Below are 13,626 nucleotides of genomic sequence, written 5' to 3'. Positions count from 1 at the left end.
GATACTGTAGAAATACAAATTTCCATTAATTTGGATTGCACAGTAACATAAGATCACATTATTCCTTTAACACAGTTTAATCCAATTAAAACTGAGACTAACCAAAATGTTCTGTAGAAGCGATTCGCAATAAAAACCCTTTTGATTTTGATTTTGATTTCTACCAATAAAGTGAGGGAATCTTCCTGTTAATAAGAGGACATCGATACCGGCATTTCCTTTGCCAACAATAAACTTTGGAAGGAAATTTCCACAGCAGTCGTAACCTTACTTTTATTACTGTCCGATACAACGTTTATAAAATCCACAAGAAAAAACTTATTTAAGATCACTATATTTTACGCAGCTCTTTTGCGTACATCGTTAAAACGTCTAATGAGCTTTATTTCTCCGACGTTTGTGAGCGAGCGAGCGGGGTGTTTTGATGGTGTTTGTCTCCCTCCTATGTCCGAAATCAAGCAAACACCCTGCGCTTCTTCCACCGCCCCATCCTTCTCGTTCACTGCACAGTAGTAAGTAGCACGGTAGGAAACGCAACTGTTTGTTTGCACAATTCAGCCAAATATATATGTAACGTAAACGCTCGGCAGTGCTTATGTTTATAGTGAAAAAGATATGTGGGACCAGATTGTATAGTCACGGTGGCCGAGAGGTTAAGGCGTTGGACTCGAAATCCAATGGGGTTTCCCCGCACAGGTTCGAATCCTGTTCGTGACGTTAAAACTTTTGATTGCCACAAATTTCCTCTTATAAAACACGATCACACTCAATCGTTCAGAAACTTGTCAAACTAGACCCAATTTATTGATTTAATACAATGTGTGTCCCCGAAGGGTTACCCACGATACCTAGTGCTAAGTGACGGATTCTACACTCTGAGTGAAATCTGTGTTTAAACTGGGACACATTGAAGACAAAAACAACGATAAACCGAGATTAGTAAAACGGATGCGACATTATTAAAAATAAATAAATAAGCAAACCACCGTTAGTTTTACGGTTGATAGTAAACTCACATTTCCTCTCGTCTCGCGTTGTTTGTGAATGGAATTCATTTGCTATGGTAAAAACCAACTGCTTTCATTTGCAACTCTAAACAGCTAGGTTTTGTGCCTTTTTATGGTTTTGGATGCAGTATCTTACAAGAATACAACTATACAATTGTTCTCTATATATTGATTTGTCTATATAAAATCACATTAAAATATACTTTTACGAATATACCCCTTCGCCGTGTAGAAAAATGGAATCGTCCGGTGGAGATAAAACTGACCAGCAGTACAGCTGACGTAGTTTTTGGGGCATTGTTCAAGAAGGTTAAACCGTGTTGTTGGCAGTGTGTACAGTTTTTTTTTTTAAAATAGCGTTTTGGGGGCCGTAGTATTTAGGGATTAATACCTCGGACATTTAACAATAAGTGTTGTTCGAACAACAGCAACGCTACTGGGGCTACAGATAGTTAAAAATAGACACACTAGTCGTATAACAAAGCATTTGGCCAGACTGCGCGCTAACAAGGCTAACAGTTCTTTATACTTACAAAAGGCACACAAAGGAAATGCGGTCGATTAGTTTAAAAGCATTAAAAAGACGTGTCTAAATGATCGAGTGGGTCTACTAAAAAAGGCTAGAAGTACAGGCAGCACATTAAGCTGTGATGTAACTTGCAGTCAGTGGAGTGGTATTTGTTAAAACAGGAACCTCAGATTGAACCAGGGATTCTGGATTTGTCAGCCTATTGGTATCTGATTTCGAAACATCGTTTTGAGTACTTGACAGCTACTTTGCAACGGATTCTACGTTAGCTAATTTTATGAGAAGAATGAAGCTGACATTATGGCGATAATTGCGAAAAACGAGATATCCAGACACTCGTATTCTGAAACTAAAATAAGGTAGCTAACTGGGAGCTAGCAAACATTTAGCGAATTGTTCCTTAGCGGAGCTATCTTGTCACCCTGCTAGTGTCAGTTAGCTGTAAAGAGTATAGTTGTCCTTCACCACTGTCACAAGCGTTTGTGTTAAGTTTAATGTGGGTTATCTAAGGCGCTGGTCCCCTGTGTTTTATGTTATAAACAGTTAAGATACGTGTTAGAAGTAGCAAGGCTGACAGGCTAACTAGTTAGCTAAGCTGAAGCTAACGGTTTTAGCTCTCCATTACATAGTAACGACAGTTATAGCTGCTGAGTTTGAGTGACAGGAAGAGAGACATCAGTGGTCCGTTTTTTCCACCCTCGACACTAATAATGGCAGCACCAACAAACGAGGCCTTGTTTTTGATAAAGGATGTGAAGCCTGGCTCGAAAAATTTGAATATCGTGTTCATCGTTTTGGAAATAGGTGAGTAGTTGGACTGTGAGGCTAAAGCGGTCTCTCCCTACATCAACTCGTGCTCCTTTTTCTTAAAGGGACCGGCAGCTTTGCTGTGAAAGCCATGAGAGATACAGCCTAAATACAGTGAGGCTTTGATTTAATACTGTTCTATGTGAAAGTTGAGAGTTGGCCTCTGGTAGAGCTATTTGTACCTTGAGTCTTTTTTTTTTGTTTTGTTTTGTTAGGTCGAGTAACCAAAACGAAAGATGGCCATGAGGTGCGCTCATGCAAGGTGGCAGACAAGAGCGGTAGCATAGCTATCTCCGTTTGGGATGAACTCGGCAGCCTTATTCAGCCAGGGGACATCATCAAGCTAACCAGAGGGTAAGACTGCGGATGTAGAAATCTTCAATGTTGCCAGAGAGATCGGTGTTTGCATATTTTGTATGTCTGCACCAGTTTAACCTGGTATTTCTCTGCTAGCTATGCATCTATATGGAAAGGCTGCCTGACCTTATACACTGGAAGAGGAGGAGATCTACAGAAGATTGGAGAGTAAGTAGATGGTCACACACATCTATTTATGTAATGCTCCGGTCCCTCTTGGAATTCTGCTTAGCGTATCACTCTGTTCCAGAGTCATGCTTTGTAAAATGTAATGGTAACAGGACAGTTTTAAAACACAGTCAAGCATTTTAATACATTTCACAAAACATGATTGGAGCATTTTTGAAGTTTATTTCTAAAGCGAATAAAATTTCATTTTATAAGTTTGCACACTGACCTCTACTACAGTACAGTTTGTGGTTGTTACAGTCTGGCTTTCCCTTGGCTGATAAAGTGTGAATAGTGGGGCATTTCTTCATAAGGATGAGTGCAATACAGCTGATGGCTGAAACGATCATACAAGATGATTAAATGTTCTCTAATATCTTTCCAGATTCTGTATGGTGTATTCAGAAGTGCCCAACTTCAGTGAACCAAACCCAGAGCTGCTAGCCCAAGCAAACCAGCAAAACAAGTCTGTGAGTACTCTTAGGAAACTGGCCAGCTGGTGCAGACCCCTCAAGAACACTTTGGTTGTCCTGTTCTCATGCAGATCTGTGCATTTCCCCAAATAAATCAAGCTAAACTATCTTCTGCAAGCTTTCTGCATGCCTCAGTCTAAGTGAAAATATATTTAAGGTGGCCTTCCTCTTTGTCTACCAGGGGAAGCCTGACCAGAATCAGAGGGGGAACTCTCCACCCAATCAGAATTCAGGTACATCTGCTCCACCAGGTCAGTGTATTTTCCTAATGCAAATTTTGAGTTAACCACAAGCTGACTGATGACTTGTGTGCATGTGTTACGTAATGGTACACTTTGATGCTAACATTGGGTTTGTTGTTGTAGTCACCTGCATTTACAAAGCTTTATGTCTGTACTGATGGAGCCTCAAAAACTCAGATTCCAGACAGGGACTGGCATAAGGCGAAGCAGCTAAAAGAAGTTCGTCTGTCATCAATTGAATTATTCACAAATGTGCTTAATAATCTTTTAAGGGATGAAAAGGCTGGCATTTCAAGGGTTATGTAATTTTCTCACTTAGTTTAGTTTTAACTAGAGTTAAAACACAACTTGGCGGTAAAATAAAGAAAATACACCAAACATGAGGTGGCAATCATGAGCTTGCTTCTAACAAATGACTCTTGTTGTGATTTTAAAAGGAAGAAGGTGACCTGTTAAAACAAAACACACTTCAGTCGCACCCACAAATGTGAGACAAAAAACAGAAATGAGTGAGGACTGACTCATGTTTCTAACCTGCAGGTAACGGTGCCATGCCGCCATATGCCAACAATAATCAACCACCTGGTGCACCCCGTGACCCCACGTTTGGGAACGTCGGGCGGCCCAATGGACGGTCGCCTGGCAACGGTGCCCCTTCGGTTACTGCTGCTGGAGCCCCACCAGCTACAAAGTCCTCAGTTACAATTAGCAACGGCAGGGACCCACGACGTGCCAAAAGATGAAATTGGGGGTTAGAAGGTGCAGGGGAGGGTGGTATGTGAGAAATCTATGGACGTCACCATTTACCCCCCTCTTACAGCTTTCCGACCTGTCTGCCCCGTCTTCATCACAGCCTGTGTTGGCTATAAAAAAACAAAAAAAAACAAACAACTGACTACTTGCAGAATTTCTTTCTTTTTTTAATCCAGGCTAACATGATCAGATGTGTCGTCTGTCATCCGTAGTGCAGGTAGTGCTCTCATAAGCAGCACAGTGTGATTATGATCTACCACTTTATGCGTTTTCAGGGCTTCTTAGATAGTCGCGACCTGGTGTGGCTGAGGTGTGGGCAGCTTCCCAGTCTGCACCCTTCTTCTTCAAGTTGCCAGTTCTGTGCCAGTGTTACCCCCCCAACTCCCAAACAAACACCAACCTGAACCCTTGCCCTCTTCATGTTCTTTAAAACTATACACCCTACTTGAACACTTGATGCACTTTCTTCTCTTAATTTATGTCGAGGCTTAGCTGTCATTTAATTCAGGAAATCAGTTTCTGCTTTATTTAGTTTTTTAGAGGAAAAAAAAAGGCCTTAAGTTGTGAAAATAAGTAGTTGAACTGACTGCCCATGTGAAACTCTTCAAACCAAACTGTTTTCTGAAGTGACTGTGTGAAAGGAAAGGTGTTAGTTTTGCGTTTTAATTATTGGTAGGTAGACTGATAGTGAACGGTTTCTTTTTTTCTTTTCAATAAGACATGTTTTGTTGTTTTCTTTCTTTCTCTTTTTTTCTTTGTTGGCCATCAACTGTACGTTTAGGGACCACTTAAATACTGGCAAAAACAGTTCACCAAATAAATTTTAGAGCAATTTTCTGTCACATTTGCTTTTCTGTAGTCTGTTTGAGAGCTTGAGTTACTCGTACTGTCGCTGATATATTCTTACACTGCAGTTTAAAGCCTACATGAGAAGTGTTCAGGGGCCTGAATGCACATCACCCCAAAAGACTCATCGTCCTGTAAACATGCTGCCACCTCTATTAAAGCGCCACACTGCCACCAACGGCAAAATAAACCTACTTTCTGCTCATCATTGCACTCTACAGCACCATCTAGTGCCCAGATTGATAAATTATGTTATTTTTGGACATGCCTTCGCATGATTTGCTTTGCCCAGACAATGGTTACTTTACCGTTTTACTTTTCTTTACTTCAGGTTTTTGGCGAGATCGCTCAAGCAGAAGTGGAACTGGAGTTTTATTGTTTAACTTCCTTTATCACAGTTGGGTTAGGACCCTTATGTCTGTGCAAATGAAAGCATTTGCATTAAGAATTTTGTTTTGAAGCAATGTGTTGCTTTCGACAAAACCCTGTCTTCATATCCTCTGTTGCACCAAGCACCTAAACGTTATGGCCTCAGGATGGCGCAATTTCCCAGTCTCACTTTTCTGACGCACTTGTGGTTTTTCTCTTTTTATTTTTTTTTGTTTGATTCTTACTCTCTATGTCAAAAGGTGAAAGGGCCTTTCACGTTAGTTTACGTACATGTAGACTTTAAGCTGCACAAAAACACAGGACACCACCTTTATCTTCTGTGTGCACAAGTGGAACAAAAGTGTAGTTGCCTGTAGAGGCCAGCTGTTTGATCTGTGTGCTGCTGGGACTACAAGAGATCCCCAAAGCAGCTGTAGGAGTGTTTTGGGTTTGTTTGTTTTTTTTTAGTCTAAACAGCTGGACTTCACGTCATATTTTAAGTAAGACAAATTTAGGGTATCAAACCTCATTGTAGGGTGAACTTAGATCCTGAGCACCTGCATAAAGATAAATTTAAATATGCCCGTCCCCGAATCATCGTCTTTCCACTGAATGTCTTTATTTTAATTTCAGCAAAGTGGGAAATGCACAAAATTCCCTTTGAATAAGCAGCTCTTAAATACATTAGCACTGCACATCCAACTTGTCTTTACTAAAATTGCAAATTTCATTTGCAAGAGTTTCTCCCCCCGTGGAGAAAAATCTGTTGAGTTTAAATAACGTTTATTCAAATTTTTAATTTTTAATTTTTTTTGTTTTTGTGTGACCTTGAAAAAAAAAAGTTTCCAAACACACAGCACTTCTTCATAATGATTCTGTTTTTGCATCCAGTTCTAAAGGAAGATATCTGTCAGCACGACTGTTTGGCCTGTAAGAAGTAAATGGGTAAAATTTATCATTTAATTACTTTAGTATAAATGGCCGCTGGGGAGGATTTTATGTGTGGGGAAAAGCTGTGATTGGATAGGAATCTTCACCAGGATGATTTTTGGCCCCTGGGCCTTATGTTTGACACCCCTGCAATACACCATGCAAGTTAGATTGGCGTGCCAAGTACACTTTGATGTTGCATCTCTGTAATGGGTAACGTTCCTTCCCCCCCATTAAAGTCTTCACAACACAATAAGATCCTGCAAATACAATCCCGTCTCACAGATGATAAAAGTGAGAATCTGTCTGTCGTCTTTGATATCAGGCAGGTTTTTTTCAGTGTGGCTCAGTGTTCGGGTTAGTGAGTCTAGATTTCTGCTGCACATTCCCACTGTATCTTAGAGCATCTAAGTTGACCTGGTCCAGAATTGCAAAGTAAATCCAATCAAACAACCCATCAGTTTTAACATCCCTAATCCAAAAGATTATTTTTAACAGTTCCTGATACACTAATCCTGTTCTCAATCAGAGGTCGAGGCTCATTTCAAATATTTAAAGCACTGTTTCAGAATTCATTTCTGTGTTGCTCATGTGTTGTAATCACTTGTTCATTTTACTGTAACTCTATATTTCTACTTTTATTTACCAAGATGTGTTTTTTTCTTAGTCTTTTTTTGCAATCGTGTCACTGCTGAGCACCTTTCAAAGAACTATTTTTTAAAGTTATTTTATTATTTTTTTCAAAGAACCATATGTTCAAAACATGTTTATGATAAAAGCCGAGAGCTTGTGACACTGGAAGTTGACACACACATGAGAAGTGTGGCAGGAAATGTGATCTTAGACACTCGTGTTGACAAAGAATGTGATGAGCTGGGAACTTCCTCAGTGTTTCATCAGAAGTCTAGTAGCGTCGTGTGATTTGTCATATTTTAGATTTGTACCGACAGAAGCCGACATGAGGATTTCAACCTGTTACATCAATAAATTTTGAACATATCGACTAATTTAAAAAATTTTTGAACACATACAAAATCATTTGTATAGGATTCTAAACTGAGTCGGAAAAGGTGGAGCAATGTTGTGGTGTGTTTTGCTTCATTTTGTATTTTACCCCTCGGCCTGAAAGGCTATTGTCAAGTTTACTGGAAATCTTTTGAGCACAACAGCTCTAGAAGCAGGCCACGTAGGATTTTCTTAAGCCACACCATTGGTTTATTTACAAAGAAGGATCTTTTATCAGCCTCACATGCTGACAGCTTCACTGCATCTACTGACAATCTCTTTTGGGAATCTGGCAACCCTGATACAACTCATGTATAACCTGTAGCTATACCAGCATCACTGTGCACTCAGGTGCACGACATTCAAGGCTTTTCCCCAATCTGCATTCACTGAATTATCATCATGACGGTAACCCTTCTGCTGTCAGATTGCTGTAACTGTTCGTATTTTCAGGCCAGGGCACAGGTTGATGGTTGCGGTAAAAGATGATCTGGCAACTCCTAAAGATCCTACTGTCGACAGGCTGAACGGTACCCCAGGCTTTTTTTCCTTATTTTCCCATTTTTTCTGTATACGGCTTACACGATCGCGATGCATGGAACAAAACAAAACAAACAGTGTTTTTTTATTTCACAGATTTCACAGACCACATTAACAAGTGGTTTCTGTTTCAATTTTGCCTCCAGTGTGACAGTAATCCCATGACACAGTGATTCACATCATGGGCCTGGGTTTGTTTTGGGGGAAGCACTGTGGTTTAGCAACAACAACAAAAAAAGACTATTAAAAATACTCTGTAATGATGTATTAAAAAGAAAAAACAACAACACATGAAGCTGTAAAAAGAAATAAATGACAGTGACGTTGTGCTATATACTTGCAGCTATGTGTAAATGTAAATGGGACTGGAAACAGACTTTCTTCATGTTTGGATTCTTGAGCAAATCAAAGTCTGTGTGTGTGACGCAAACAGGAAAATGGACCTGGTGGGAGGGGTCTAGAGGGATACATCATTTAGGAGACAAATGCCTTCGTGTGACACATTCAGTGCGTCCCGCTGAGAAGACATCACAATGACTGGTGAGTTTTTTCATCCTCCTTTCATCAACTTAAATCTGTTTGGGAAAAGTCTTTGTAATAATTTAATGCTTTCTTTTCTTTTTTTCTTTTTTGTCCTCAGAACCAAACGCATCATTGTCCTGGGAGGATTTTGGTGCCATTTACGACGCTCTGAACTTTAGCTATAATTACACAGACTTTTTACTTGACCCCGCCACCCAGCCCTGTAGCTTTCACACCATCTCAGATACTGTGATGATCGTTGTCAGTGTCTTTTATGTCCTCATCTTTGTGATGGCACTTCCCGGTAACGTGGTGGTGGGGCTGGTGATCAGCTTAAGCAAGCAACCTTTGACCCCTTCTGACCTCTACCTCCTCCACCTGGCGATCGCAGACCTCTTGCTCGCCATCACCCTCCCGTTCTGGGCCACCTCGGTTACTCGGGGCTGGGTATTTGGAGAAGCCATGTGCAAAATAGTCACTGTCCTCCAAGAGGTGAGCTTCTACTCAACCATTCTCTTCTTGACTTTCATCAGTGTGGACCGGTACACTGTGATTGTGCGCGCCATGGAGGTTCGTAGGACTAATCGACAGCTGGTCAGCTGGGGAGTTTGTGCCGCCGTCTGGATTGTCGGAGCGCTTCTGTCCCTCCCGGGCTTGTTCAGCTCCACTTTCACCTCTTACAACTCTAGTCACGTACTGTGCACTGAAAAATACGATCCCAGCACTGCTGATGAGTGGCGACTGGCCACCAGAATTCTCCGCCACACTTTGGGTTTTTTCATCCCCCTGGCCATCATGCTGCCCTGCTACGGAATCACCATCCATCGCCTCCTTCACATCCGTGGGGGGTTTCAACGCCAGCGAGCCATGAAAGTTATCATATTCGTGGTCCTCGCTTTCCTGCTTTGTTGGACGCCGTACCACCTAGTAGTGATAGTGGACACATTTTTCAGGGCAAAGATAGTAGAGTATCAGTGCCCAGCGAGGACAGCAGTGGACCAGGCCATGTTTGTCACCCAGAGTCTGGCCCTGCTTCACAGCTGTTTAAACCCAGTGCTGTACGCTTTCCTGGGAGAGAAATTCAGAAGGAGGCTACGGCAGTTAATGGCAAAGATAGGAATCATTGAAAGATCGTCAACATCAAGAAGCAGCAGATTTTCGCTGTCATCGGAGCTCACGCCTACAATCATGTGAGAACATCAGAGACACTTGAAACTACTCAGGTCAGCTGATCAGGGAGATTTAATGTGGGGATTAAAGTGTGGAAAACTGCTAGTTTTGATAATCCTCATATTTGTACTGCAGCTAATATTTGTCAAAGAAAGACTTCAAAATATTTTTAAATAATTTGTGTAATAATATTATTAGTGTACATACTTTTTAAGACTTTAGATTCTATTTTATTATTATTTAACTTTGATTTGCTGCACACACTTTTTTGTTTTTCTTTGAGGTTTGTTAAATTCGCCCCGTCATCTTCAATGACGATTCTGAAGAAAGAGAAAATAAAAAATGTCGCGTTTCAACACGACATCGCAGCATTACAACATTAACACTGAGCCCTTGCCAGTGAACTCTGAGTTGCAACAATTCGGCGGTAGATTGTGAAACATCAGTTCATCAATTACATAACATTGAGTTATTTTTATAGAAATGCATTCACATTTTTGTATCTGTATATGGTTGCCATCAATGTCTGTATATATGAGAAATGAATAAAACCATCCCCTTTGCTCCTTTGTTTGTGATTGATATGACACCGCAGAGTCATTGGAGGTTTACGTGTTCATTGATCAGCTGAGACACCACAGTCAAATGATGGGAAACCCCCCCCCTCCACAAGGTTCCCACCATTGGGTTAATGGTGTGAACTTTGCTTGTATAGGGGAGAAAAAGCAGAAGTTTTGATGACTGCAGCCACAGAAATGCAGCCATATTTGAGATCGGAGGAGCGATATCTACTCCCTCTTGATTACAAAATGATCAAAAACATCTAATTTACTTGATAACTGACAAGCATGTTGGTTCAATACTGGCACTGGCTGTTGGGTTTGCAGAAATAGCGCCAGTTTGGATGATCCACAGAAACACTTATTTTGCCGGGAAGAACTTGCAGGTGTGCAACTAACCAACTGCTACTGCTGAACTTGTGTCTAACTTTAAATGGTTTTCACAAATCCAGGATGCAAAAGCTATGAAAGTGGATTTTCAAACTTTTTAATCTAACATTTACAGCCCAAAACGTTGCTTTCTTGGGTTTTGTGCTTTTCCTTTTTTCCTACCAGGTGTAAGAGGTTAATTAAAAGGTTCATGTTTTTCTCACTGCCCAGGTCTTACAAGCTTCGTCCTTTTTTACAACAAAACTGCTCCATGTATGTCAGGCTTTTTTGTTTTCATTGCAGCTGAAGTTTGCAGCTTCTTTCAGCATTCGTGTATATTGTAAATCAGAATCAGAGACTTTATTAATCCCGGAGGAAAACTGAGTTGTCATATAGCAGCAAATATATCTCAAACATCAGGCACTCGTATAAAATGAGTGTAAAACAGAGATATTGATAGATAAATATTAAGATAAAGAGATAAAGATAGAGATATAGGTATAAATATACATATAAATATAAATGGACAAGTACATGTGCAAAGCTAGCATGCTAGCACTAAATGTGTAGCAATACTGGGAGACCGCAGGTTTTTTGAGCTGTTTTGGGCACGGTTTGTGATAAAAGTACAATTATATACACGATTATACAACTTGTGTGTGGGCCCCACACTTTGGGAAGGTCTGCTTTAGGGCATGTCGACATTTCCCATTTCCAAGGCAAACTTACGATGCTGAAAATGCAAACGCAACTTCAGGCTTGATAATTAGAGCTCGACTGATAAAGACTTTTTAAGATGCTGATATTAAATTGATATTTAAAAATCCAATATCCTGGGAAATATCAGCTGATAGTTGTTAAGTCCATGATTCAGACACATCAATCATGAACAGATGTCTCCACCATTTGTTTCGTGTAGTTACTTGTTTCCACAGTGCGTGTCAGGTACTTCAAACATGTGTATTGCCAGCAGGGAAGTTCCAGAGGGCCCACTGGTGGGCAAACTTTGTACCATCAACACTTATAACACTCAATATCAGTCATAAATTACAGATGGAAATTTTTAAGAACAACACCGATAGAAGTATTTGGTGATTTAAAAAAACAGATATTCCGATAAACCCACAGATATTTTTTCTTTTGACCTAACATTTGTGACCGTAATAAATTGACTTGTTTAGGGTCTACCTTAACTAGATGTTACAAAGTCCTGTGCGTTGGAAGTGCCAACTGGAGGGCAAGCTATGCAACAATAACACTCACGTTAATATTTCTTTAATATATGATCTATGGTTTCTGAAAACAATGTGCACAGTTTTGCTACGTTTTTTTTTGGGGGGGCGGGATTATGCGACATACCAGCCAACATCAGCCAACAGGTTAGCACCTCTGATGCCACCTCAGCTACCTTTGCTACTAAATACTTAAGGATTCCTAAAATATTTGTTTCATTGGTCCAACTCTTGCCTCACATAATTATTCCAATGATAAATTTGTTTTGAATGATAAACATGAAATTTGACACCTTACACATAATGGGGGGGTGGGGGGCAATGTCAGACTCTGTGACTTAGAAATTGAACATATGCCCCATGCAGACCCTCTGGTGTACCAAGTGTTGCGCCACCTCACATGTTCTACTGACCTCAGGTTGGCTAAAAATTACAAGGGGGCGGGAGCCCAGCAGTGAGTGGTCAGATGGTTCAGCATGCAGCTGTCGTTCTAAGACTTGCTGGGCTGTGACTGTCATTTCCCCTGACTGGTAGAGCTAAGGGGGAGATCATGAGTGGGGCGGTTTAACTCATGGGATAAGGTGGGAGGGGGGGGGCACTGTGCGACTCACCAGAGAGGACTTGATGCTTCCATTCAACCAGAAGCCAACCAAGAAACACTCTCAAGGCCACCAGGAATAAAGAGGAATCTCACTGAAGACTTTCACACAATGCTGAGTGAATGTGTTATACACTTCTGGGAACTGGTTACAAAAGTTTGAAAAGTCAGAGAAGACCACGAAAAGAAGGGGGAGAAGCAACCGTCACTTCTAACAGACAAGTCCAGGGAGCCGTTAATGCAACATGATCCAGTAGGTCTTGCCCTAAAAATACCTTCAGGCAGGAGAGCGGCAGCTATCTCTATCTGCTTAATTACCTGGTGATCAACAATTTCGTTTTCTTCTTCAAACAACAGCTGCGGTTAGAGAACAGCAATTCAAGGAGCACTTAATCTTATTGACGTGTTTCTAAAGTAAAAGTAAAATGAATTTATCTCTCCAATGTTCAAAAACATGAACGCCATTTTAGCTGTAATGTATGTGTGTAACCTGTAGCCTCTAATGCCCTTTTAAGGCATGACTACGGCTTGCTAAGACAAGGCCCAGGTAGTGATATAATCATAAAGTCCAGGTAGACAGTTTTAGCCATGAGAAAAGCTGAGGTGCAAATGACCCTGAAAAAAGGGGCAGATGAAGCAGGGGCACCACCAAGTCCCATCATCCCCCCAAAACGGTCCAAAGCGAGCCCAGACCAAGTTGTCCCGGAACCTCAAGGACCTGGTTACCACACCCCAACCCCACCGGTTTTTACACGGAAAATGAGGAACGCTGCCGTGGGGACAGGCTGTGACATCCGTCTGAAGGTGACTGTGGCTGGAGATCCACAGCCTTCCCTGTATTGGTACCATAACGATGAACTCCTCAACATGGAGAACCAAGAGTACGGAGGGCTATGGATTAGGGATTGCAAACCGAGTGATGCTGGTCTCTACACCTGCATTGCCAACAATCACCTGGGAGAGGCTCGGAGCAGCGCTGTGCTTGCTGTACTGGATCTGGGTGAAGGTAATATCCATCTGTCTAAAGGTTTACTTCAGACTGAATAGCTTTTTCTGGATTCACTTTGCAGGTTTTGACATGTGAAAATCCACTAAAACATATTTTATACCACACTTTTCCAAAAGTACCCTTCAAATTAATTGGAAAAA

General features: G+C 41.1%; 3 protein-coding genes and 1 non-coding gene across 7 annotated transcripts in view; all 4 read left to right on the top strand.

Annotated features, from left to right (window-relative positions):
* Positions 1-635: 635 nt before the first annotated feature.
* trnas-cga (transfer RNA serine (anticodon CGA)) lies at positions 636-717 on the top strand. Its single transcript has one exon. It is a non-coding gene; the product is annotated as a tRNA-Ser (tRNA).
* Positions 718-1,000: 283 nt separating this feature from the next.
* nabp1a (nucleic acid binding protein 1a) lies at positions 1,001-5,706 on the top strand. 2 transcript variants are annotated; one of them, XM_005736897.2, is made up of 6 exons: positions 1,001-1,063; positions 2,559-2,697; positions 2,797-2,868; positions 3,254-3,338; positions 3,523-3,592; positions 4,124-5,706. In XM_005736897.2, exons 1-6 carry the CDS (start codon positions 1,045-1,047, stop codon positions 4,324-4,326), a joined length of 588 nt encoding a protein of 195 aa, XP_005736954.1. In that variant the 5' UTR covers positions 1,001-1,044; the 3' UTR covers positions 4,327-5,706. The 2 variants fall into 2 exon arrangements, with proteins under 2 accessions (XP_005736954.1, XP_005736952.1); XM_005736895.1 differs by lacking the exon at positions 1,001-1,063 and adding an exon at positions 1,308-2,340.
* Positions 5,707-6,403: 697 nt separating this feature from the next.
* LOC102192898 (C-X-C chemokine receptor type 2-like) lies at positions 6,404-10,275 on the top strand. Its single transcript, XM_005736894.1, has 2 exons — positions 6,404-8,566; positions 8,667-10,275. Exons 1-2 carry the CDS (start codon positions 8,560-8,562, stop codon positions 9,740-9,742), a joined length of 1,083 nt encoding a protein of 360 aa, XP_005736951.1. The 5' UTR covers positions 6,404-8,559; the 3' UTR covers positions 9,743-10,275.
* A 2,146-nt stretch (positions 10,276-12,421) lies between these two features.
* The window catches only part of spegb (striated muscle enriched protein kinase b), a 40,839-nt gene continuing 39,634 nt past the window's right edge, over positions 12,422-13,626 (top strand). For all 3 annotated transcript variants that reach the window (XM_005736893.1, XM_005736892.1, XM_005736891.1), the window contains exon 1: positions 12,422-13,483. In XM_005736893.1, coding sequence (XP_005736950.1) covers positions 13,066-13,483 — 418 coding nt within the window. In that variant the 5' untranslated portion in view covers positions 12,422-13,065. The remainder of the gene's footprint in view (positions 13,484-13,626) is intronic.

The sequence above is a fragment of the Pundamilia nyererei genome, unplaced genomic scaffold, assembly GCF_000239375.1.
Source record: "Pundamilia nyererei isolate P.nyererei 1_Seehausen unplaced genomic scaffold, PunNye1.0 scaffold00071, whole genome shotgun sequence".
NCBI classification, from domain to species: Eukaryota; Metazoa; Chordata; class Actinopteri; order Cichliformes; family Cichlidae; genus Pundamilia; species Pundamilia nyererei.
Note: the sequence above shows the minus strand (reverse complement) of the source record. Positions and strands in the feature narration are given on the sequence as shown.

What these genes read in the sequence shown, in the direction of transcription:
- nabp1a (XM_005736895.1), top strand. Translation starts at nt 2,247, where the DNA reads ATGGCAGCACCAACAAACGAGGCCTTGTTTTTGATAAAGGATGTGAAG. An exon ending in GATCTACAGAAGATTGGAGA is followed by an intron (nt 2,869 to 3,253) that starts GTAAGTAGATGG and finishes ATATCTTTCCAG; the next exon opens with ATTCTGTATGGTGTATTCAG. An exon ending in CAAACCAGCAAAACAAGTCT is followed by an intron (nt 3,339 to 3,522) that starts GTGAGTACTCTT and finishes TTTGTCTACCAG; the next exon opens with GGGAAGCCTGACCAGAATCA.